This window comes from Halichoeres trimaculatus, unplaced genomic scaffold, assembly GCF_033239565.1.
Source record: "Halichoeres trimaculatus isolate MK-OKI-2021-1 unplaced genomic scaffold, fHalTri1.1 fHalTri1_scaffold_7, whole genome shotgun sequence".
Taxonomy (NCBI): Eukaryota; Metazoa; Chordata; class Actinopteri; order Labriformes; family Labridae; genus Halichoeres; species Halichoeres trimaculatus.
Window position 1 is genome coordinate 37,256,237 of NW_027437185.1, and position 26,427 is coordinate 37,282,663.

Sequence of the window (26,427 nt, forward strand, 5' to 3'; positions counted from 1 at the left end):
GGTGAAGAATGAAAACCTCTCTCTGCAGTCCGACGGCGTGACAGAGACCCGCTGACAGTACACGTTCTCATCGTTCCCGCTACCTTCACCTACGAACTCAGGAGTGTGCATTCATACGCCCTCACGTACAGGCACATGTGCAAACAGTTACACATGAGCATGTTTGCATAGAACAGGGCATGCAGGGACAGAAGAGGAGCATGCATACACAAATATGAACTTCCTCTCAAAGGCATAAAATCTATACAGGTATTAAAAATGCATACCTTCTTTGTCTATTTCACATGTCTACATTATTTGAAATGGACAGATAAAGCAAGTATCCATTGTTTTTAAAATTAATATCATGAGCATAATGCACACGTTTTCATATCTGGGGTGATTACATGTTGCATAAGGAGGCATTTGATACACATAAGTTTTCAATACAGGAAGAAAAACGACGGAAGCGTATGAAGAAAAAAACAACTCAGGTTTTTCTGAGTAATTTATTCTTCACTTTGTTTTTTGTGGTAATTAATTTTGTTTTTCTGATTAATATTTTTTATTGGTTTGTTTTTTGTGATAATTATTTCTGTTTTATGAGTAATTTTTTAAGGTAATTAATTTTGTGTTTCTGATTCATATTTTTTTATTGGTTTGTTTTTTGTTATAATCATTTCTGTTTTTATGAGTAATTTTTTTGTAGTAATAAATTTTGTTTTTTTCTGATTAATATTTTTTTACTTTTTTTTTTGTTAAAATTATTATATTGGTTTGTGTTTTGTTATAATTTTTTCTGTTTTTATGAGTAATTTTTTGTGGTAATTAATTTTGTTTTTCTGATGAAGATTTTTTTGGGGGTTTGTTTTTTGTTATAATTATTTCTGGGTTTTTTTGAGTAATTTTTTGTGGTAATTAATTTTGCTTTTCTGATTATTTTTTTTATTAATTTGTTTTTTGTTATAATTATTTCTTTTTTATGAGTAATTATTTTTTTTCTGTTTTCAGATTACTTTTTTCGCGTTTTTTGGAGGAATTTTTTTCTTGGAGTATCGAGCTACTTCGAAATCCCGTGAGAACCTCCAACCTGCAGACAACTCCCGTGGATGTGTGGTGGCTCCTGTGTCCCGCACAGATCAGAGATCCTGTTCAGCACATATATGCCTTATCCTTAATTTTCTACCGGTCCGTACTGGGTCAATAAAGGTAAGGTATTAGCCACACACAGGGTATAATACCCTTGTTATGATTTCGACTTCATCCTTATATTTTATATAAGCCTATTGTTCAAAGTAATACTTAAGGAATAGACGAAGATGTGGCATCAAAAAAATGCATTGCTCCTACATCAAAAAGCTGGTAGAAAGTTAAGGATAAGGCATATATGTGCCGAACAGGATCTCTGATCCGTGCGGGACACAGGAGCCACCACACATCCATGGGAGTCGTCTGCAGGTTGGAAGTTCTCGCGGGATTTCTAAGTATCTCGATACTTCAGGAAAAAAAAAAATTACTCCTAAAAACAGGAGGAAAAAATTACCACGAAAAACAGCAGGTTGAGGTTCTCGCGGAATTTCTACGTATGTCGATACTTCAGGAAAAAAAATTACTCCAAAAAACAGGAAAAAAAGTTATCTGAAAACAGAAAAAAAATTACACATAAAAACAGAAATAATTATGACGAAAAACAAACCAATAAAAAATATTTTAATCAGAAAAACTAAAATTAATTACCACAAAAAAAAACAAACCAAAGAATAAATTACCCTGAAAAACCTGAGTTGTTTTTTTTTTCTTCAAGTGAATGTAATACTCTTCCGTAAAAAACAAAGGATCCACAGTCTCACTCCTCAGCTTTAGTGTCTGATGTCACTCATCAATGCTTTGTTTTCATACTCCTCCACTTTCAGGGATCTCTGCTAAAGCTCTAAGCATAAACACTGACTAAGTCTAACTGCTCTAGCGTCGATTCAGCCATGAGAGTGGATCTGCGGACGTGTCCTGGCAGTCTGTGACACATTAAAGCCTTTTCAAGCGCTCAGGCATGCATGAAGTCAACCCCACTGAGTAATACTGCTGCTGCGCCTCAGTGACTCAACACCTGCTCAATAGGGGTCATCTCTTGACACAGTGTGACACATGTTAAGATTAGAGGAGATATTTCACAACAAACAGCTTTGGTGTTGTTTCGCAAGTTTATTACAAACCTTTTACTTTAGATCCCTCTGTCTTGTGATGTTTCCTAATGCGGGAAAAATCACTTGCAGAGAGTCGAGGTAAAAACACGTTTTTCCACCCAAGAAAAAAGTGTGTCAATACTTAACTTGAAGGACAGACGCCTGCAGCACACAGCGAGTAGTTTTCTGTCAAACAAAGCTCTGATTTAATCCCTGAAACTGAAGACTTGCCTGCAGTGACTTAGAGAAAAATAGTGCATCCTTGAGGTTTGATGTGCTGAGAAACATGCAGTGCTTGCTGGAGAATTACAACTAATGACCAGTGAAGTATTTGATAATGAAGTGATTTCTAATGAATGCACCCTAAAGTATAGGAGATGTTACAGTTTTAAGCAACAAAACATGAAGAGAGGAGCCATTTGTCCTCTGCAGCTTGAAAACAAACTACACCAGTGATGAAATTATTTTCTGCACTATCTGAAAAGTTTGCTCAATTTGTCTCCCTCTGTAATATCTGAGACTGCAATGGCTCTCCATTTTATTACCAATATTTTTAACAACCACAGAACACTCTTTTAAAGGCTGCAACTGCCCCCTGGGCTGGACTTTTAATATCACTGACCAAAGGCCTCTTTTATTTAGTCCAAACGGCACATTAAGCGATGGACTTCAGGGAGAATATCCCAATCTTAATATAAAAAAGCTGTAATAGTTATTTGAGGGAGCCATTACAAATAAGGGAGATACAAACAACAGTATAAAGAGCCCGAAGATCACCGAAAGTTGGTGGTTATGCAGAGAAGTATCAGCTGTTTATTGCAGTGAAAAGAATTCATAATTTAACAACATTTGCATCTCCTATGTATACGTTTCCTCATTTATCTGCACATCTATCTATTTAAACATTACATTGGGATAATGTTAGTCAGAATGGGCCTTTCTGTAGCTCTAAATCAGGCCTAAACTCTGTACGCTTCCCTTCATTGTCAGTGGATTTATGTTTTCATTGTGTGCAGCAGGTTATTGCTTTAGCAGCTCATGCCAACATAAATCTGGGCCAGTGTTTGTTCTGTTGCAGGGGGTAAAAAGGGGTTTTTCCCAGGCCAGACTTCCTAATAATATTATGCATAATGCTCATAGATATGAATGCTGTGTAAAATATGGTGTGAGGGAAATCTGAGGGTCCTTAGATACAGGTAGAATGGGTGTTTATAGCTATAATGTAAGCACATACACAAACTATATTTCATTTTAGCCTTGAAGACAGAGCTAATGTGAGTTTCTGTAGTAAATCATGTCCAACAGGAGTGTTTTCAGGGGTCTGAGAGTTCCCCCAAAAAATCTGCCAATAGACAATTCTATTCGTCTTTTTTATGTATTTATAATGTTTTAACTTTATACTTTCGACAGAGAATAAAAAAGCTTACCTTTATGTCCATCTCTTTAACTTCTATTTCTTTTACGATAGCGCCATCCACCGTACATCAACTAAACCGCCAAACTGCCTTAGTCCCGCCCATGTTCAAAATTCTATTGGCTTGAGCGTTTTCTAACGGCTGTTCCGTTCCGGCATCCTATTGGCCCGTTGAGGTGTCCGTCACTCCAGTTTACGGAAGTGTAACCAGCCAGCGAAAAGATGGAGGACGATATCTCAGATTTGAGCAGACCTCAGATGTTTTTGTTTGGTGAGCTCTCACAATACGACAAACGTGATATTTTTATGTTGCATAATCTTTCATAATAACATTCAATCATGCACAGAAGAGCAGTTTACATTTTAGCCGTTTGTTCAATAGGAGGTTAGTCAGTCTGCTCCTCTCGCGCCAATTCAGCTCTTTTGTTAGCTAGCTTACAAAGGCATGGAAACTCATAGATTCTCCAAAAATAAACCCATAAATCTCTATCAGTCTCATGCATTTGTGTATGCTGATCTCGGTGGATGATTTATAATGATATTTACTCAATGCACGTATCGTCCCCCCAGGTTGTACCCTGAAATCGGACAAACGGGAGTTCAAAGTTGACGTAGACGATGATGATACGGAGCAACAGCTGTCACTCAAAGCGGTAAGAAACAGATCTAAAAAGATTTGTGTTTCTATGAAGGTCAAAATACTACAGACATTCAAACATAATGACTACTAATGGCAACAGAGACATGTCTAAAACTACAGTTACTAGCTTTTACTGTATTGTTATTGGTTATATCCTCAAAGTAAATAACCTAAACTACAACAGTATTCCAAAGACTACTAAAGATATCCCAAAACACAGTAACCTTTCCTCGAAAACACACATTTACTAATGCTTTTCAACTGCACTAGCCATGGTATGTGGTGTAAGAGGATATCAGGATTAATGTTTGTTTCATCATCCCTAAACGTAAAGGATTTGTTAAAAAGCACAAGTTTTGTTTACCAGGTGTGTCTGGGGGCTGACGCAGAGGATAAATTCCACATGGTGGAAGTGGAAGGCCTGACTTATGATGGGAAAACAACCAAAGTGCCGCTGGTTGCTCTAAAACCATCTGTCTTGCCCTCGGTAAGTAAATAACTTGACAGACATAACTCTTAGAAGATCCATGACAAGGCAATCACATGGTAAAGATATTCATTTGCTGTGAATTTAATCAAATGAAACACATTATTTTTCTGTTATCACCTATTTTTTGTCCAGATGAGTTTAGGAGGTTTTGAAATTACACCTCCAGTCACCTTTCGTCTTCAGTCTGGCTCTGGACCGGTTCACATCAGCGGGCAGCATTTTGTTAGTGAGTATTTTAGCAACAGCTGTAAGAAACTTCAAGTCAAAAAACATCATCACATGGAAGTTTTCACCCTCGCCACACAAGGATCTTCTTGTTTCTCTAAGACTTTCTGTCCTAAATATAAATTTGCCTTTTTTATGGAGCGAAAGCAGTGCAAATATTGAAACTCTTACTGATCATAAATATTGACAGCAAATAAAAAATAGTCCAGCTTCTGGATATACCTCAGTAACAACAGATCATAAATACAAATGAAAATCACCCCATGACTTTGCAGCTCCAGTAACCCGTGTTTACCTTTCAGGTGTGAAGGACTCTGAGGATGAAGAGGAGGAGAACAACACATCACCAGTGAAGCGACCTGCAGGCCTCATATCAGGGAAGAAGCCTGTCTTGGTGAATACATTTCTATGTTTCTTTTAAAATCAGTCAAACAGGGTTTAAAGTTTTGAAAGATGTTTTAAATGGTTGAAGTCAGTGTATTATGGTTAACAGTGGTGCTAATTTACTGTCTATACAAATATTAATGAAAACAGAGTGAGGAAAAAATTGTCTGTCCCTGTGCATTAAGAAGATGGTTTTACTTTGTCTGACAGAAAAAATTAAAGATGGATTCTGATGATGATGAAGAAGACAGTGACGACGATGAGTAAGTTTTCTTTTACTCTGATTTTTTTTTCTTGTCAAACTTAAGATACTCCAACACAGCTCACACTATGCCTAGAGTCTACCTATCATTCAAATCAGATTACCACATAACATCAGAAACAGACCTCCATCTTCCACCTCTCATCACATGTGCTGAAAGAACTTCCTCTTATTCTGTTCACTGAGTTTTCCTCCTTGTTTTTGTAGTGACGATGAAGATGATGACAGCGATGATGATGATGTGAAGCCTCAGAAAGCTGTTGGGAAAGACCTGAAAAAGGTAAGCCTGGCTTTTTGTTCTGTCTATGGTTAAATGGTGTATATGTCATTTGATTGATGCTTTGAAAGAAGTTTGATGGTTGAAAACATAGTGGAAGAGCAGAGACATGATACACACTCATTAGAACAAGTATTACTTTTTTCCTACATTTTCTCAGAAGTTCCCTTCAAATTAATAGCAGATTGTGTTAACACGTCGTCACTTCATAAGGCATCTACCAGGAGCTATGAGGAGGACTTTAAAAGGTTTAGTAGTTTTTCATGTAGATGAGAAATTAGTGTGAAAATGTTCTTCAAACACTGAATTACTGTGAGATTATTGAACGCTGCAGCTTGGGTCTTACAAGTGATCCCAACATTTGCAGCAGTTTCACTCTAGATTTGGACAAAATAACATCAATTACAACAAATTGTATGAAGTGATTCAAGCAACTGAGTTAGAAAATAATTATTTAACAAAACTTTTCACAGTAGCATCAGTGCATGTAAGTCTTTCTCTGATGATGAACAGAAAAAGCGACTGTGCACTTACTGTGTGTGCTTTCAAAGACTTTGTAGTTTTCTTACTTTAAAGTATAACTTTAGGTTTGAACAGAGGTATTAATCGTATCAAAAAGAAATTTAAAATTGTATCTGATCTAGTTTCATGATCAGGCTTTTTGATTTCACGGTCCTTCTGCTGGGTTTAGCTGAGAGCATGTTTCTGTATCTTTTCTCTTACTGTGACTCAGCCAATCACAGCTCTGGAAAGAATGTGTCATACCCAGCAACAGGGGAAGCCACGGCTCTTTGCTAAGACACAAGTTTCTGTCCCTTCCTTGCTCAGACTTCTATGAAATTGCTCTTAAATCATTCCTGGGCTCTGGCTCCTTTAAGCGAAGTTTGGAGCTTTCTGAATTTTTCTGAACATACGTGGTTCAAATTCATTATAACTCATTGAGATAATCTCCTGGATGTCTTATCTTACCCTTGGTCATTACTGTTAAACCAAACTGAAGCTCTGAGGCTCCAAACTTAGATCTGACGTGATCTGCTAGCTTTACTTTGACGCAGTGTCTCCAGTTGTCCACCAGGTGTCAGTGCAGCCAAGTGCTTTCTATCTGTGCCCTGTTTCTGCCGTCTCTGCAGCTGCAGTCTGCCGGCTCCTTTCTTCTTCCTACCTCATCATTTAACTCCCCCTGACTGTATCCTATAGTAGCATGTCATTTCAGCGGGCCCTTCCCATTCCTGCACCCACTGACCGTCCGGCTTTTTGCTTGAGACAAAACATGGAACTTTTTCATCCTGTTCGCTCATGTACCCACCTGTTTTCCTCCAGTAAAACACAGGGTCTGTGTGGCGTAATGATCGGATTTCTCCTCTGTAATCTGCTCGAATTCTCACTGTCTCACCAACGAGACGGCACTGTGTCATCTTATAGACACACACACACACACACACACACACTCTAAGAGTAGTGTGTATTCACGCACTTTAAGAAAATAAGCACATTTTTCAAACTTTGATAGAGGAAATATGTTATATACCTGCAGAGAGGAACATTCAGTGTCTTTCTCACACACATGCACAGACACACGCTCACTCTGGGAAACATCTTCCCTCATTTTTCTGTAACGCTGCATATCTTTGTCCCTCTGTCATCCCACTGTTAATATGATTGCTCCTTTTTATCGTCTCATGCCATTTCAGCTTTGCACCTGGCCTTTGCCTTTGAACACTTGTTTTGCGTGTTACCACAATGGTCTGTGTGTGTGTGTGTATCTGTGCATGTGTGTATCTGCCTCATTTTTATGTCAGTGTCTGTTAGTGATTTCTTTTTTTTTAAACACACCATCCCAGTGAAAAACTGTGCCAGGCGAAAGATCAAAGCGAGGCAGATGCACATACCTGCGACGTGAGAGTCGATCCTCGCCTCAGGGTCAGATGACAGCTGAGCGTTTCGGTCACCTGTTGATTTATTCTGTTGTCTAGTCCTCCACCTCCTGCACACACACCCTTTCCCTCAATGACCTTCATCTTTCCCGAAACCCTTCTTTTTCCAACTCATCTTTCCTGCTTTATCTTTTACACTAAAAGCACAAAACTGTAGAAAGTAAGAGAAAGTAATTTTATCTTCATGTCTATTGAGCAATATAACACAACTTTTAGTTTTTGGTGATCAAGAACTCCATAACTTTTCTCTCTGAGATAAACCTGCAAGGCTGAGGTGAGTTAAAGAGTTGAATGAACAGAGCTTTAGCTTTAGACAAGCAGCCTAAGCACAGTCCAAATGCAGTGAAATGTTACTAAACAGTAACAAAAGACTGTAAACTGGTGTGAAAATTTCAACGGTAAAATCCTGTTTAAATACAATAAAATTATGATGCTGTTTTGTAACCGTGAGTGAGGAGAGAACACAGTCGTTGAGATGTTACACTGCCAGGTGCTCCATATGGCACGGACAGTGTGTCTTTGCTCACAAACAGTAGTTTAACTGGAGCACAGACAGCCTGTTCACTCCATGTAACATCTCAATGTACAACAACAGTGTCTCATATCCACTGTGTTCCCTCCTCACTCATGGTTACCAAACATCAAACATCATCAAAACAAAAATTACTTTGCTGTACTTTAACGGTGACATGCTGTCAGCAGGGTTGCCAATATTTTAGCATTATTTCACATTTGTATACTGGAATCCAATAAACAGTGTATACTGTAAAACTAAATTACAGAGTATGCGCTGTAAAGTAACAGAAAATGATTGGCCGTTTCTTCGGTATTTTACAGTGAGATTTTTTACAATGTGAATATATTTTAGTGTTGCTTGTGCACTTGAAAGAGAAATGTGAACGTACACAAACATAGAGCATGATTAATTGAAGTGACACACTTTATACATGTTGAAGATTGAATTTATTGTCCCCGTGAGGAAATTCATTTGCAGTAGAGTAAAAAAAAACACCCCAAAACACAACAGCCATACATACACTGTCCTACTGGAAAAAAACAGAACTCTGAAAGACAATACAGACAATATAAAAAATACAACTCATTGTACATTGTCCATTAAAAAAGAAAAGTACTTTAATGAATACTCTGATACTTAATGTCTGTGGTCAGACCAGCTGAAACAGAGTCTAAAATAAAATCGGTGTACAAATTATTTCACTTTAATGAATTGTAAAATCACCTGTGGTACAAATGACTGCCTGGACCTGTTTTTGGTGAGGGCTGGGCACCGGTATCTTCGACCTGAGGGGAGCAGCTCAAACCCTCTGAACAAAGGATGTTTTGAGTCTGAAAATTTTCTCAGCTTTGTCCGGGGCCCGAGGTAAATAGATACCATGTAGGCTGTTCAGAGGAACGCCTTGAATTTTGCTTGCAACTGTAACCAATTTTCTAAGGGAGCTCTTTAGCGCCTCCGTTAAAGCCCCATACCAACAAACGATGCAAAAAGTCAGAGCGCTCTCAACGAAAACACTGTAGAACATCTTCAACGTGGTTTTTCAACCTGGGAGGACACCAGTTTCTTAAGAAAGTATAATCTCTGTTGGCCCTTTTTAAGGATTTGGTCAGTATTTCTGTCCCACTTAAGTTTATCGTCCAAAACCACACCCAAGTACTTGTGCTCAGAAACAGAGTCAATAACCTCTCCTTTATTGATAGTTGGAGAGTGTGGGGACCCCCGCCTGAAGTCAATTGTCAGCTCCTTTGTCTTTGCTGTATTTGAAAGGAGATGGGAATCATCACACCAGGGGATGAACTCATTCAGTGTAGTATGAAAGCTGGGAGCCATGTGGAAATGAGTCTTGGAGGACTCTTTTCTAGCAGGACTGAACGATTTTGGAAAATAATCTAATTGTTTTTTTCTGTTTTTTGAAGAATATTGCGATTTTGATTTATCAGCTATATTTGTTAACTTATTTTTCATTTATTCTTTTATTTATTTTATTTTTGGGGGGTATTTTCTGCATTATTCACTTAACACAAGCAATCAATCATTCTATACTAAAACTAGGGATGGGTACCTTTCACATTTGAAACTATATGGTACTGATGCCCAGTACCTGGCAATTAGTACTCAACGATACCAATTTTCTTTACTTTTTGTGTTTATGTGGTAAAAAAATATCAATTTGTTTATTAATATTTTTTTCAATTAAACATATTCATTCTTCAATATATAACCTTGTAATGCTGTGTTCATGGCCAGCATGGAAAATCTCCTACTCTTCCACTCCCTCACAGTCACACGGATGCGTTGAGGTAGCTAAACATGGTACCTTTTGATTTTACGTGAATAGGTACCCAGTACTTTTAACAGAATTCGGTTGGTACCTATAAAAGTACCTAATTTGGTACCCTTCCCTAACTACAACCAACATGACAAAGGATACTCTCAACGAATGAACAATTCTTTCCTGTTGGCCAGGCCCATGTGTTATGATGAAATGAGATGAACTGATGCATAAATACTAGAATACTACCTGGTTGATTTAACTTCAAGCATTTTATGTGTGTAATATTTCTGCCAGAAAACCCAGCAGATTAACTTTTGCTGGTTTTACGGAAGAACGATTAAAAGTTACTATAATCCCTCAAAATCTGTCTTCACAAAACTTTTTTTTTGTTTTTCTTTTTCAAAGTGCAGCCTTTGCGATTAAAAAAAAAACTTTCTGTTATGTTGCCATGTCAGTTTCAATTGGATCAATATTTCAGCCCTAGTTTTTCGTGTCCTCCCCTGTTTTGTTTGTATAAAAGGAATCTTACTTAAGTCCACCAATGGTACAAACAAAGTTCCCTTAAACCTCTTCATTAATCTAACCAGGCCCTGTTCTTCTCCACTTGATACACCTCTGCTCCCCAGGTGTTGATATCTTCTCAAAAGCTTTGTCACCACATTAGAGCAGCCTTACACCACCATGTATCACCAGGCATGGCTGGAGGAAATAACATGTGTAATTGCCTTGTAGCAGTTATGTCAACACAGGCAATTACACTTGCAGCCTGTTCCAAGGTGAATACCAGTGATTGCATGGAGAGGGTTGGTGCTCAGGAAATGCAGGTACTTGCCTCGGCTATTACAAGGTAATTACACAGGTGACTGAGAGCACTGCAGACCTGACGGGAAGGCCTTCAGTGTGCAGGGGAACAATGACGGGTTATCCAGGCTCTAAGTATCTGATCAGTGACAAATTATCCAGTATGTCTCGTTCCTCCTCTGTAATTTAATCCAGCCCTGGTTCTAAAAGATGATTTTAATTTAGGTTACAGATCAACTCTGGTTTGTTTTTAGGGCAACATGCAGACTTCATCTGCAGCTTTGACACTGTAACAACCTGAAAAAGGGAAACAGAGGGAGAATGACATGAAGCTTACAGTCAGAAACAGGAAAAATTAGGCACGAACACAAACACTAAAATTTGCTTCACATCATCAAAGATGCTTTTTAATGTTTTTTTGCAGAGATTGTCACCTTGGGGATAACCTCTGACCTGGTTTTGTTTGCTTTCTGTCCCAGGGTTTCGAGTCTTCATCGAAGAAACCCAACAAGACCCCTGTGAAACAAAACGGTCCTGCAGGAAAACCTTCAGGATCAGCAGGCAAACCACAGATTAAGGTAGGCAGCTCATCTCTATTTACTCTAGAAAAGCCCAGATTAGACATTGCTAATCAGGTGGGCAGCACAGGGCTTCAAAATAAACCTAAGATTGATCTGATTTTCCAATTTCAGCCCATTTATTCAACTACAGAGAAATAAAATGATCAGTGAATGAAACCTCTCCAGTCGATCAAGTTTAATCCATGAATGGAGAGAGAAACTGAACATGGGGGCTTCATTTCCCCTGTTTCCCTGAAGAGCCATAGATAAGCTTGTTTAAAATCCTGAAATCTGAGCAAGTTTTTATCTTTTTTCCGTAAAATTAGTCTTTTAGATTCAGAATGAGCCACATCACCAAACAAGCCCAAAGAAATGCCGTATATCAAAATAATAAAAGGCTAAAAAAAGTTAATTTCTTTAAATGAAATAAAAGTAATAATGTCTTAATACAAGACACTGAGTTGGATGATTTTCTTCCTCATTTAGCAGTTTTTTTACTCTTGGCAAGCAGTTTAGGCATCATTTTTTTCTTTGAATATGTTGAAATAAGACGTTTTCCTGGACGTGTCTGGTGATGTGGTTCATTCTGAGTCTAAAAGACAACTTTTACAAAATAATCAACATTAATTTGTTTTAGGTTTTAGTGTTTTTGGTAGTGCATAATCTGTTCCTGCCTCTAGTAGATGAAAAAAATGACATTTTTAAACAGTAGGGTCTGTCTCTCTTCACAACTTTGGAAAGCAACTGGATGCTAAATTTCCTTCGCTGCAGAAATATTTAAACCTTTACAGTTTATTCTTGCACCTTTCTATGAACATTCAGTGCATGGTTTTTGCATTTTATTGCATATTATGTCTTGTTTTGTATGGCAACCTTCAAGAAGACTGGTTGTTTGTTTGTTTTTTTTTTATCATTAAAGTGACCCATTGGATAAACGTTTTATTTAGCACAACACACTCAGACTGCATCGTTTAGTGCAGCCGAGTGAAAACATAAGAACCAAACAGCTGGAGGAAACCTGAGCTTGCAGAAACAGGAGGTTTCAGATGAAGCTAGTTTTCATTTAACTAAACATGCTTGGAAATAAAGGAGAAATTCTTGGAGCGTCTTCACATTCTCCAGCCGAGGAATGAGACAAATGCTCCCGACAATTAGCTCAACCTGATAGTTAATTTCTCAGGTGGAATGTCTGGGCCAGCCGCCTCTGAAAACCTAAAGCTTGAACTCTGCCTCTCTTTAAGCAAACACACCTGACCTCTAAATGGGTTTCCTGGGGCAGGGTTTAAACCCCTGACCCCTCTGCCTGACCCCGCCGTCTTGTGTTGCCGCCACCTTTGATACCCCCCTCAAACCCCCTGTAGCACATATACATTAAGGGATGCAAAGCTCCTCTGAAGTTTAACAAACTCAAAAAACATGTTACTTTGATTTAAAAAGGAATGCACTTTGTTATGTGTTGACATAAAAATGCTACCTGCTCCCCTGATGAAAGCCACTTTCTCTGCAGCATGCAACATAAGGAAACAGTCAGTTCTTGTCTGATAGCTGAAAGAAAAGATGCTTTTTTTTTATCATGTTAGACACTTCACTGCAGGATTTAAGAAATCCTGCTGTGCAGTGGTTCTCCTGAGAGTTATCCTGGTGTTTACATGGGAGAGTGCAGCAGTTTTGCAGCAGTTTTGCAGCAGTTTGTGCTCAGACAGAACACAGCAGCTCCTGAAATGCTCGAGGGGATCAGCCATCAGCCGCTCAGCCGCTGAAACCACGCTGCTAGTTTAACTTTCTGGCCTGTGGAGCTTCAACTGCCCCCATCCCATTTCCACTTCTGAACAACAACTGTTCCCGCTCTACAACCTCTTCACACCCCTCACTTCCTGGACACACCTTCTCCCAATTGCTCTCATTACCAGCGTTTGATGTCTGGTGCAGCTTGCGCTTCCAGATGCCCCTGAGGAGTTGGAAGCGGGCGTGGATGTCTGTTTTTTCTTTACTAAATGCAGGTGACTGGTCATTACATCGGCTTGTCAGATCTGTTGCCAGTACCGCAGTTCTCACCTCTCGCAGCCCAGCGTGTCGCTGCACCTTCTTGCATAACGGGCTCGACATGAGAACCAGCAAACTCATGTCGTGCTGATTTGAAGCAACTGGGTCTTGCAGCTGGTGTCTTTTGATTGATGGGTTTGGAGGAGTTGATGCCTTCAAGCACACGTCACAGTCGTAAAGTTGTTAAGCACTCCACTCAGGCTTATCCCAAAAGGGTGTGAGTCATTGTTTTAGCGACTGATAGACGTGTGTTAGAGCAGGTGCCTTTATTGTTCTTTATAAGTCCTTTTAAGTCATTTTCACACTTGCACTGCAGCCCTGAACCTCTCCACAGATGACCCAGAGGAGCTGTTTCTTCAAAACCAAATCTCAAATTAGTTCAATGGTACATAAAAACTCTTTATAGTTTATTTTCTTTTTCCCCAAAATTCTCAGTGAGAAGCACAGAGAGTACCAGGTTTAGCTGCTTCATACTGCTTTCTTTTTGCTCTTAATTCTTGTTATTATGAAAACAGCCAACAACATTTTTTACAGTGATATTAACTCAAAAAAGCTCAAGGGAAAAAGTCGGAAACTGTTACTGGTGTCTCCAATATGATCCACAAAAGAATCACTTAATTACTAAAAGGATTGTTGTGAATCGCACATTGCAGATAACTGAGATTAACCTTTCAGGAAACACCACTAATGCGTGACAAGATGCAAGGGCTAGATAGTAGGGATTGACCAATTTTTGGCATGGCTGATATTTCTCACTTTAAGGCATATCAGCATCGGTCTTTTTTCTTTTTAATCTGACAGCCGATAAGAAATTAAAATGTGATTTTGTCTCCTCTCTGTCCGCAGTCGCTATTCTGTCTCTAGCATCGTTCCACCCATAGTACCAACGCAGAGACATTTATTTGGAAAACTTAACCTACTTTAAAAAACAACATATTATGTACATATTGTACATATTCTGTTTCAGTTTTTTTGAGTTTTTAATAAATTTGCAAATATTTATTTTAAAAAATTGAAAACTTTTTTTTTTCAAGAATTTCATAAAACTGCAAAAAAATTAATGAAATTTTGAAAAGTTGCAAATTTTTCAAAAAAGTTGAAATTTCAGAGATTGGCAAATTTTAAAAAAAGGAATTTGAAAAATGTGCACAAAATCCAAAAATGTTGAAATTTCAAAAATTTGCAAAAAATAAAATAAAAATAATAATAATAAATTTAATTTCAAAATTTTGCACTTTAAAAAATAAATCAAAAAATTATTTGAAAAATATGTAAAAACAAAAAAATAAAAAATTAGCCTATTTAAAAAATAAATCAATAATTTGAAAAATATGTAGAAATAAAAAAAAGAAATCAAAAATTTGCCATCTTTTCTTAATTTAAAAAAAAAAATGTTTAAAAAAAATAAATCCAGAAAATGTTTTGAAAAATCTCCCAAAAAAACAAACAAAAAATATTTCAAGTTTATCGACATATGTGATGTATATTTAGTAAAACTAATGTTAATGCTTTATTTAATTTAATGACAGTGTCTTTAACTATCAATACCCTCGGTAAGAAAAATAAAATTTCTTTATCTCAATAAGTTTTTATAAAAATACAAGGAGCCACTGCTAAGGAGTCAAAGAGGATGCAGACCCTTTGACCAGCACTTGAATAGAAGAAACCTTTGAGGTCATGATAGACAATCATAATGTCTATAATAGCATATATGCACCTGATGGTTGAGGAACTTGGTATTAAAGTGAATTTAACCTTTTGTGAGAGCAGAATAATGTCAGAAGCAGAGAACAAGCCTTACATGGATTTTCTGTGCTCCATGTGTGAGAGGACATCACCTCGCAGTGTCTCTACTTCATACGTAATGACGACGATTTATGTAAGAAAATGTCTCGATGACATGCTGAATGTGCCGTGTTACACATAAAAAGACCAACCTGTCCCAGTGAGTCATCGCCCTCCCCAGACAAGAGCCCTCAAAGCTCTCATTCCAACAAAATGACAATTACCGTCGCCGACACACCTGATGAGCAAAGGTGTCACAACCATGTGTTTGCACTGGATTGGAGACAAGAGATCGCATCAAATGATAGCGTGCTTGTGATTAAGCTCCGAGTCTCGTGGCATCTGTAATCAGCGTCTGGCCCAGATGAAAAAGCTTGCTGGCTTTGTGTGTTTATCAGCTGTTTCAGGCCCACAGCTGTCCTTTGGAAGCAGAGAGCTGCCCATAAATAATAAATACGTAGTGCATTTGCCTGGCCAGGAGCCAGCGGTGTGTGTGCTCCTCTTTTCTGAAGTGTGGTATGTGTGTGTCGAGGTTTTCTTGGTTTGATTCCTTTGATCTTTGCTATAAAACGCTGAGGTCTTGGGGACAGGGACACATAATTACTTTTTTCAACCTGGAGAGAGATTCTACATTTACAGGAATGTTCCACCTGCTTTTAAACATTTCAAGACTCTCGCTGCTTTTTCCAACACAGAACACGTGTTTATGCCTTCATCCAAAGAAACTGACCATTGAAAAAGAGTCGGAAGGAAAATAAATGAATAAAGATGAAACATTTTTGTCTGAGGTTTGGTATCACTTTCACGTGAGTTTGCAGAAAGCTTTCTGAGATCCGAGCTTAAATTTTAAGATTTGATGCGATGCAGTTTTTAGGACAAACAGCTGAAGAGGAAATCTTAAAAGTGTTGCCCTGCTTGTGAAGTTTTGCTTCATGACTTTCCTTTGACATGAATTCTCCCTTCTTCCCGACGTCTCTCTCACTATCAATGAAACCCTGCAATTTTCGCTGGAATCCACACTGGCTTTGCATGTCTGGACAAGCTCTGCGGCTTGTGTAACATGCAGTATCAGTGTGTGATGAGTGTGTGTGTGTCTTGTTTTTGTGTCACATTTACAGCCGACTGATTTGAGACCTCTTGGTGTCCCGAATGTCCAGGTGTGGACAGAACTTAATGCTCTTTTTATGTATAACCAAATATGTCGCTGAAAATCTTTTAAATGTGATGTCTTCTGACACTTTTTTGGAAGTTTGTAGTCAAACTCAACCAGGAGCTCTATAACAGACCCTGGAAATGTGCGGTTATGGTTGAACCAATAGGTTAAAAACACAAAAACGTTGATTTTCAGAAGTGTCACAGTACAACCAAAAATTACACGCAAGCTAGTAAAACACGGACACGGTATAAAAACCGTGTGACTCCACTGCTGGCCATTGTTTAACTGAACTGCGCACAAGCCACACTCCGATGCAGTTCCCTCCTAACACCACAGCAACTCACACAAGTACCAAAATCTGAAGCCAACACCATTCCAAAATAAAGTTCTAGCTAGAGCAACAAAAACCCATCCTCTTTGGCAGAAAAATACAACAATTTCAGATGTATGCAGAGCACTATGGTTGCTTGGTGCCGCCCTGTTGGCTATGGCTGCCTTTTGCAGCAGCTCTCCCTTCTTTGTCCGTTTCTTGTATTTTTTTCGTCTCTTTTTCGTAATCTTTGCATTTGGAGTGGATCATTACTTTGTTTGGCTCATTTGTTGGTCATGGACACCAAACTTTTTGTGTCTTCAGTGATATTTTTACTACTTTTTCTCCTGTGTTTGTCTGGAGATCCTTCATGTAACCATGGCTGCATTGTTTACATGTGAGATCAGCTGTTAGCAGCCTTTAGCATGTCAATGCTAATTGTTGCAAGGCCTGATGTTTCCTACAAAGTGAGGAGAAGAAGGTGAGGACGACGTGCTGGTTCTCAGGTGTGAGCTAAGAAGTGACGACATGGACCTGTCCTTCCATCCATCGTTATTGGGAACGTAAGATCTATCTCCAACAAGATGGACGAGCTAGCTGTGCTAACCCAGCAACAGAGGGAATACCAGAGGGTAGAGTAGCATCATGCTATTCACAGACATGGCTAACAGAGCTAACATCAGACACCAACTCCACATGTGAAGAGCTTCACCTGCTGTGAGCAGACAGGATCCAGGAGACAGAGACTGAACAGACTGCTGAAGAAGCTCAGTCCTGGACCCTGTGGAGGTGGAGGCTGGCTGACTGGACGATGATGGACAAGCTGTCAGCATCTATTTTCTTATGGAGCTTTTTGCACTTTCTATACACTTTCTTACTTTTGTTTTCTTGATTGCTGCTGTGACTTCGATTTTGTTGTACTTGTTACAATGACAATAAAGTTATATTGTATTCTATTTCAGCCTATTCATTATTTAACCACACTAAAACAAGTGGAACTTGTCTCATACAGCAGAGTTTAATCAGGCGCCTAATCTTTGTGTTCAAGTTATTGCTGTTTTTGCTCTCAGAATTACACCAACCAAAAAATTCTTTGTGCTAAAAACAGCTTGAACAAAAAATATATCTATAAAATCAAAATGTTTTCAATCATGTAGGATGGTGGAGCTGTTTTAAGATTCCATTGTATGTTATATTTACGCAAATGTTATGTGAAAGCCTATAATGACGATAAAAAGACACAAATTTATCATTGATTTTTCAACATTTGTTTCCGCCTTTGAAGCCAGCATAAGCAGACGTGTTACTCTTACTCGTCCTGTAACTGGGAATTTCTTCAAACTTTATCTTGGTCAGTTTGGAGGAAACTGTAATGATGGGTTATGGATAGGAACTGAGTTAGCTACTTTTATAGGTTCATGTAAAATCAAATGGTTCCATGTTTTGGTACCTAAACACATCCTTGTGACTGTGAGGGAGTGGAAGAGTAGGCGATTTTCCTACTGGACATGAACACAACATTACAAGGTTTTATATTGAGAAATAAATATGTTAAATTGAACTTTAAGATCTTATTATTAAACAAAATATATTATGACTTTTTTTTCACACAAACACGCATAAAAGACCAAAAATTGGTAACGCTAAGTACTGATGCCGATTGCGTAATATCGTACCAGGCAGCTCTTATCAAATGTGAAAGGTTCCCATCTCTGTGATGGGTGTCATACTTCCTCCATGGAGTCACTCAGGAATTTTTAATATTTTTTTCCCCCTTTTCCTTTGTCTATCTTTTGAAATCAGCTGTGATGCAGAGTGATGTATCATTAGACAATCTATATAATGATATAAACTCTGAATCAACTCAAGTGTTGGTTTTCAGCACCAAAGGTTTCCAGATTGGCCCTGTGATAGGCCCATCTCACCATTAATACCGTCCAGGGGATCTATCTGTCGGGCTCTTTAAAGACGGATCAAAAATAGCGTCATCTTTTAATGCCAGAGACATCCATTTGATGTCAGGTGTTTGTTCTCTTTAGTTCACTCGTGGGGCTTTGCCATTAAAGGAAAAACACATTTGACAAACAATCTCTATTGGTGAGTCAGGGCTTGCCCTCTCCTGCTTGCAAACAATAAAAAGATAATTTGTACCTGATGTATGTGTTTAAAAAAAAGATGGTGTAATTAGGCTAGAATTTGTTGTCCTTTCTGATGCTTTTATCTTCCTCCAGCTGGCTGCTCATGCCAAGCCTGTAAACTTAGACCGAGTCAGAGTGGGTCACGAGAGGGCTGCAGCTCCGAGCGGCCTGTTGGTCAGCAAACAGAGTCATCATCAGCGTGATAGAGGCAGCGCTTTGGAGCTGAGGTCAAATGAGAGCACAGAGTATTTCATAGCCGGAGCTAGGAATGAAACACTGTGCCATAACATAAAGCTATCTTTAATCTACAACCCTATAAATCTCTGTGGATTTGACACACCAATCAGTGCTTCTTATCTCCTTGATTTATTTTTTTGAAGACACCTGCCCCAGGAAAAGACAAACCCCAGGCTGGTCCGTCTAAATCTCCCTCCCTGACTGAGATTAAGAACAAGTTGTCAACGGCAGCCAAGGAGGTGAGGCTGTCATCCTATCTTTGCAAATTACTGCGCTTAATTGAATGTCTGACGCACGGTTAAGCTGATGATTTAATGACCTTTCTCTTTTTTTTTTCCATCAGGGGAAAGCTCTACCCAAGACGGAGCAGAAGTTTGAGAATTATGTGAAGAATTCTTTTAAGATCATCGACAAGAAAGTAAGTTGTCATGACGCTTTTTGGATCGCAAATGGTCACACAGATTTCCTGCTCTTATATCACTCATTTGAATCCTTAGATTTGCATCCTCAGCCAAAGAGACTCGTTTACACTCTGGATATTTTCCAGTTGCTAAGTCAAAGGTCTGCGATCTGTGCCTCTCTGACTCCTTTGCAGAGGCTCCATGTTGCTTTAAAACACATTATTGAAATAAAGAATTTTTATTTTTCTTTCAAAGGATATTGATGATTAAAGACAATTAAGATTTTGTTGAACAAAATATGCATCAACTCTGTCAATGAATTGTTCAGCAAGAAAATTTGAGCTTTTTTTTTTATTATTTTTTTTTTTTTTTGAATTTCACCCTTTTATTTAAATAATTTTTCAGATCAAAACAATAAATGGCATTTTTTTTGTGAATATTTTTTTTTTATTTCTGCACATTTTTTCAAATTATTCAATTTCCACAAAAATGCAATTTTTTTTTACAATTTAAAAAAAATTAAGCAAAATTCAAAATTATTATTTTTTAAAGTAATTTTTTGAGATCGAGACAGTAAATGGCAATCTTGGTGAATATTTTTTTTTATTGCTGCATATTTTTTAAAATATTCAATTTATATAAAAAATGCAATTTTTTTGATTTTGTTTTTTAACAATTTAAAAAAGATTTTTTAACGAATTTTCGAAATTATTTATTATATTTTTTTAGATCAAGACAATATATGGCAATTGTTTGCGAATATTTTTTAATTTCTAATTTTTTCAAATTATTCAATTTACATAAAAAATGCATTTTCTTTTTACAATTTTCCAAAAAATAAGCACATTTTCAAAATAATTATTTTTTTTATAATTTTTTTTTAAGATCAAGACAATTAATGGACAATTAATGGCAAATATTTTTAAATTCCTGCATGTTTTTTCAAATTATTCAATTTTTATAAAAAATGCCATTTTTTTTGTTTTTATACAATTTTTTTTTTTTTTGCAAATTTTCAAAATTATTATTTTTTTATATTTTTTTAAATCAAGAAAATAAATGGCAAATTTTCTTACATTTTTTTAAATCTCTGTATTTTTTTCAAATTATTCAATTTCCATAAAAAATGCAATTTTTCGATTTTTTTATTATGAAAAAAAAGTTAAGCAATTTTCAAATGTATTATTTTTTATTGTTTGCATTTTTTAATGTTTTTTTATTTTTCAATTTTTGCATTTTTAAAAACATTGCACTTTTTTTACTTTTTTGAAATTTTGCAATTAAAAAAAAATTTGCAAATGTTTTGCAAATTTTGCACATTTGAATTTTTTTTTTTTATATTTCATTTTTTTTTCAATTTTGCACACTTATGATATTCATGACATTTCTAATTTTTTTAATTGAAAAAGAAATTTGCAAATTTATTGAAAATAAAAAAACTTAGACATCACATGTACACTTTTACAAACCCAAAAATCTTCTTGTATAGATAACTATTTCTAGATTTTTACTATGCATAGAACTATGTGCACTTTTTTGTCTTTACTGTGAAGATAAAGTAGATTTTGTGGCTCCTGAATGTTTTTAATCCAGGTGAGCTGAGGCTAAATGGCTCTTATGAAAGTAAAGGTTGCAGACCCCTGTGCTAAGTGTTACTTTCAGCCGTCGCTATTTACGTTAACCTTCATTTTAGCATTAAGAGCTTTCTGTGTGATGGATTCCTAAGAATGCATCATTGTTCCCGTGCTCTACCCTGTCCATTACGCCTCAAACGTCTCTGCAGCACAGCCTGTTCTTTATGAATTATACTCATTTGTGTCAGCGAGCTCTTTCCAGACAGAGCGGGAGTACACCTGCCACGGAGAACTCTTCCCCTGATTTACTGCAGCGTGTCTTTTGTAGTCTTAATGAAGGTGCTGGGGGTGTGTGGATGGTACCAGCCTCTTTCACATTCAGCCCTTTGACCAATCTTTTTTTTTTTTTCTAAATGCAGGCCTTAAATCTTTTCTAAAGCTGCTTGTCATTTCAGAAGAAAAACAACAGCCCTGCAGATTGTTTTCCCTAACGTGAATTAATCACCTTAAACCTTTTGGATTATCACCACAGACTCAATGCTGTAAAGGAGTGTCTTTGATGTAGAACTGGTGTTTTTTTGTTATCACCTTAAAAAAGACTTTTTGAACATTCATCTGTGATTTTACTGCAGTGTTAAATGTTAGCTGTACAGTTATGAGAGCAGGTGAAAGCTCTGCAGACTGGCGTGAATCTGGTCTAAAGAGGAGAAGAAGAGGGGTGGGTGGGTGGGTGAGGTGGGGTTGTTGATCCCAGTGTGTAGAAACATCTGTGGAAGTGCTTTGGTTTCATCAGCCAAGGCTGAGATCTGTCAGACCTGATGCACCTAGTCATATACTCTGGTATGTGCTGTTGCCCCCACCCAACCCCTTGTCGTTCCCCGTCTGCAGCCAGCGCTCCCACAGGCCAGACGCACAGAGCATGTTGTAGGAACAGTGAGTCATGTGTGTAACGCCGTGTAGCACCTCATCTGGATGATTTATAATTCCTCTCTTCTGTTCTGTTGTTGCCCCGCCCCCTCCCCTTCCTTCCCCGTACCTTCCTCAGGTGGTCAAGGACCTGTGGACTTTTGTACAGACACAGAAGACTGCGAAGAAGTAACCAACCTTTTACGAACTAAAGCATTTGTATGTTTTGCATCCTGCAAGACGTTTAAAGGCACAGTCCGCGACATTTCCTACTTGGCCTTATCGTGTCATCGCTGGTAACTCGATCTTTGAGTCAACGACGGACTGAGGGTTGAAATGAAAACCAGTGATCTAGGTGTCATGGGTTGTTTTTTTATTTTAAAGATGCGGAGCACCTCCTGGAGCCAGTTTTGTGATTCGCTTATTTACTCAGTAATGAAATCACTCGTATTCATGCAGCTTGCAGAAACCATAAATCACTGACCTCTGATATGACGAATGAATCTTTCTACACATGGATGTGTAGCGCAGGAATACAAGGATGTTCAACAAACATGATCATGTTCCTCATTTAGACTGGATGCGTATTAATGCATAGGTGGGAGGAAATACCTGGATTTTCTTTGTTCAAAAATTTTCTTTTTTTTTAATTCAAATTTAAATCGCAAACTAAAAATCGCTAAAATCTGAACTTTCAAAAAAAAATTTAAATTGAATCGGCACCCCAAAAGTCACAAAAGAATCAAATTAGGAGAAAAGCATGTCGTCCGAGCCCCAGTTTGTTTCTTTAAAGCTGGATGCCATGTGTAGATCGATTCATACACGATGAAATACACTTGGAGGGGGTGTAAAATGCGGCTTTTTGACCGCTAAAATGGATTACACCATCTGCAATGAGCTACATGTTGAATCCAGCCTTAAAGTTATATACGCGTAAATGTCGCATCTGATCTAAATGAGGTAAACCAACAGTTTTCTGGACCATCATGGTCACATTTTACAGTAATGTTCAAATTCAGGCTGCAGACTGTAGCAGCAAATTAATCATAGTTCAAATTTTCAAGTTTTCTGAATTCTCTAAATGAAGTTAGTTTTCTGCAGTGCAGTGAAAAATGCTTCATGAAAAATATGCTAGATTTAAGAGTTATCAAATTCTTGTTTTCAGAGGAAAATCCAGATGGAACTTTGTTAAGTCATAAAAAGATGTTAAATGTTGGCGTATTGCATTCACCCGAAACTAAAATTAAAAAAATTCTCCTGTTTTTAAGACATAACTGTCTCATAAAAACAGGATTTTTATTTTATTTTTGAAAAACAGAAAATATTTAATTTTGATTTTTTTTTAAATCTGAAAAGTAAAAGAATTCCTGAAATTTTTTAAACCTCATCTCGATGAAGAAACATGTAATTGTTAATTAAAACACATTAAAAGGCCTACTTCACCCTTATTGACCCCGCACCTCTGATTAGCTTTAGCAAAACACACAGCAACTAGGGCTGCAACTCACGATTATTTTCATAATCGATTAATCGGGCGATTATTTAAATGATTAATCGATTAATCGTATAATGACACATTTGTTTAGCTTAAAATTGTTTTAGGTATTTTCTAAACAGCAATAAAGACATTAAAATGCATTTTTCCTTCAGTCGTTTTTTATTACAACTTTCTCTTTCTTGGAAGTAGAGCTGAATCTGCAAATATAATTGGCCACTGACTCATTTTGAGTGCATGCACACCTCTTTCAGTAGCCTACGGCAAGAGAGCGGGCTCATCTCCTCCGAACTAACATACTGCAAGCTACAGTTTCATGCACCAAAACACCCGCGATTAGTTGCCGATCAAAAGCGATTATTAAATTAGTTGCCAACTTATTCAATAATCGATTTTAATTGATTTAATCGATTAGTTGTTGCAGCCCCAACAGCAACCAGTCATAATCATAATATGATAATAATAATACATTTACTTTACTACATTTATTAAAGTCAAAACAAGAAAAATAGATAAAAGTTTTTAAAAAAATAATAAAAGAGAGGATGGATGGAGGACAGTCAGGTCATGCAGTGGAGCATCATGGGAAATCCTGTTTGTATGAGATAGTCTCTCATAAAAACACAGGAAAATCCAAAATGAATATTTTCTATTTATATGAGATAGTTGTGTCGTAAAATTAGGAGATTTCTTTTTCGAGTGAATGCAAAACGCCACCATAAATTAAATCACAACAAAGTGATCAGAATTCTGCAATCCCACACTCAAGGGCTTTTTAGCATGTTCATTCAACAAATGCATGCTGGGTAACTTTCAGTCTCCAGATCCTCCTGTCCTCTCCTCGTTTGTAGACGATGATATAAGTTCGTCTACGTCCCTCTTTGCTCATGTTGCATTTGCAGCTTTCAGACCACTTTGCTGCTTTGCTGTCAGAAGTCATCGGTAGAGGCTGGTTTACGGTGCTTCGCATCCACAACACTGTGTGTCCTTTAGTTGACCATGCAATAGGAGATATTGCAGAATGTGCCTTTAAATATCTCTACTGTAAACTGAGATAAACCGGAGTCCCATGTTGTGTGAATTTGAGCCATAAATCAAAAGGATGTTTGAGACATGTTGGTGTCTGGCTTTCTGAGGGAGTTTGAGCTCCTGAACGTGCTTACAGATTGTTTTGAGGATTCACAACTTTGCTTTTTAAGTCTTGTACAGAAGTTTGTCGGAGTATTGAGACAACTTTTTTACATGTGTAATTCACTTCCTGCGGTAGAATAGTAAACAAGCCAAAAGGATCGACTGGAAACAGTCACTACTCTTACATATCTGTACCAGTTTAACCGTTAAGTAACAAAAATGTTTAATCTTCTTTTTACCAAGAGCATACCTGACGTTTCTGGCCCAGAGCAGTGTTATCTCCTCATGTTTAATACTTCAATCCAAATCCATTTCAGTTTACATCATCAGGTGATATGAACTCAAAGCTGTTAACATCTGTCATAATGTAAAGGGCGTCATTATTACAGTGATTACAGCAGAAGTGTTCATAAGAGCAGGCCATAAACATTATAAAGAGTATTATGAGCTCCATAAAACCAACACAGATGCCCAGTTTTTCTGTGAAGTCATAAACAAAGCATACATCAAATTAAAAACAAGACTAACTAGCTCCAGGAGTGTTTTTATGACGTGGAACCAACACTTTTTTTTTTAGCGTACTCTTAAAAAACATATTACAAGCCCATGATGAACACAGGTTATCTTATTTATTACAGCAGAAACCACGCGGCGCATATCGCAGTGACATGACGGCGCCTTGGCAGAGAGCTCGTAAAGAACTCAACCCCGTAATTGTTTGCACTCGCGTGTATCCGCGCTGTTTTTGGGGACGTTAAGCGCACACACTCGCGCTGCTTATGATGCGTTTATGATTCTGTATGATGTAGTTTACGAGACAAATGTTGGCAGTGGGAGACCATCTTTAACCAATCAAATCGCTCGGTCCTACAACTTAAAAAAACCCTGTTCTGAGTCAGATCATTCAGGTGTGTGAGTCACTGATGATTTACCTGTTACATTAAAATCCTCCATCAATCAGTATGATTTTATTTTTTGATATTTCCCCGTCATCTAAGCTGACAGTCTTTCCTGTAAATACATCCCGTGCTTTTATTTACATGTACGGCAGCTGAAATGTTTAAGTTTTTGAAGTGTTTGCTTGATCCGCCCGTGCTATTAGCTGGTTTTGCAGCTTGGATCTGTTTTCTTACTCTTAATTTGAAAAATCGTGGTTGGTAGTTTGGACTAGATGTGTGTTATTTTAATGTTTTGATGACTTCTATGATTTTTTTTTTCCATTTTATTCTGCTGTCTTTCATCTTTAATTTGTTGATTTCTTTTTTCCCTGTCGTTACCTAGTAGTTTTGACTCCAATTTTGAATGAAAGAAAGAGTTGTGATTTGTCTTGAGGATGCACGATATTGTGTCTGCATCAGGATGTCGTGCATCCTGACTGAATCTTTTATCAAATTCTAAAAAAAATCCAAGCAAACACAAATTTAAAGTGAATGGCTAAAAAGTTTTTAACAGTTAATAAAAAGTTGATGTTTAGAGCAGTGTAACCTTTAAGTAGGCCGTAGGTGTCAAAGGTTGTATCAGGCTAAAGTAGGATTAAGATTTATTATTTATATCATATCCACAAACCGACTCTTCTTCATGTGTAATCGTGTGTTTGAGTGACTTCCTGTGAATCATGAGTGTGTCAGGGCATTTTAAACTGTCAGTTAACACCAACAAAAAAAAAAACATACTCTGCATTTTATTCATTTGCTCATTGATTTGTTTCTGCATGGCCGCTGAAAGCTGATTCTCTGATGGTTTATGGAAATGAAAGTGTCCATCCATGTTTTTTAACCCTGCTGTAACATTTACCTGAATAAAGTGAAACCCAG

At 37.4% G+C, this 26,427-nt stretch overlaps 1 protein-coding gene across 1 annotated transcript; it reads left to right on the forward strand.

Moving 5' to 3' along the window:
* Positions 1–3,768: 3,768 nt before the first annotated feature.
* Positions 3,769–26,427, forward strand: npm1b (nucleophosmin 1b). Its single transcript, XM_074674278.1, has 11 exons — positions 3,769–3,844; positions 4,144–4,226; positions 4,581–4,700; positions 4,836–4,929; positions 5,231–5,322; positions 5,523–5,575; positions 5,782–5,854; positions 11,357–11,455; positions 19,250–19,345; positions 19,450–19,524; positions 22,127–26,427. The coding sequence occupies exons 1-11, from the start codon at positions 3,796–3,798 to the stop codon at positions 22,178–22,180; spliced, it is 888 nt and encodes a 295-aa protein (XP_074530379.1). The 5' UTR covers positions 3,769–3,795; the 3' UTR covers positions 22,181–26,427.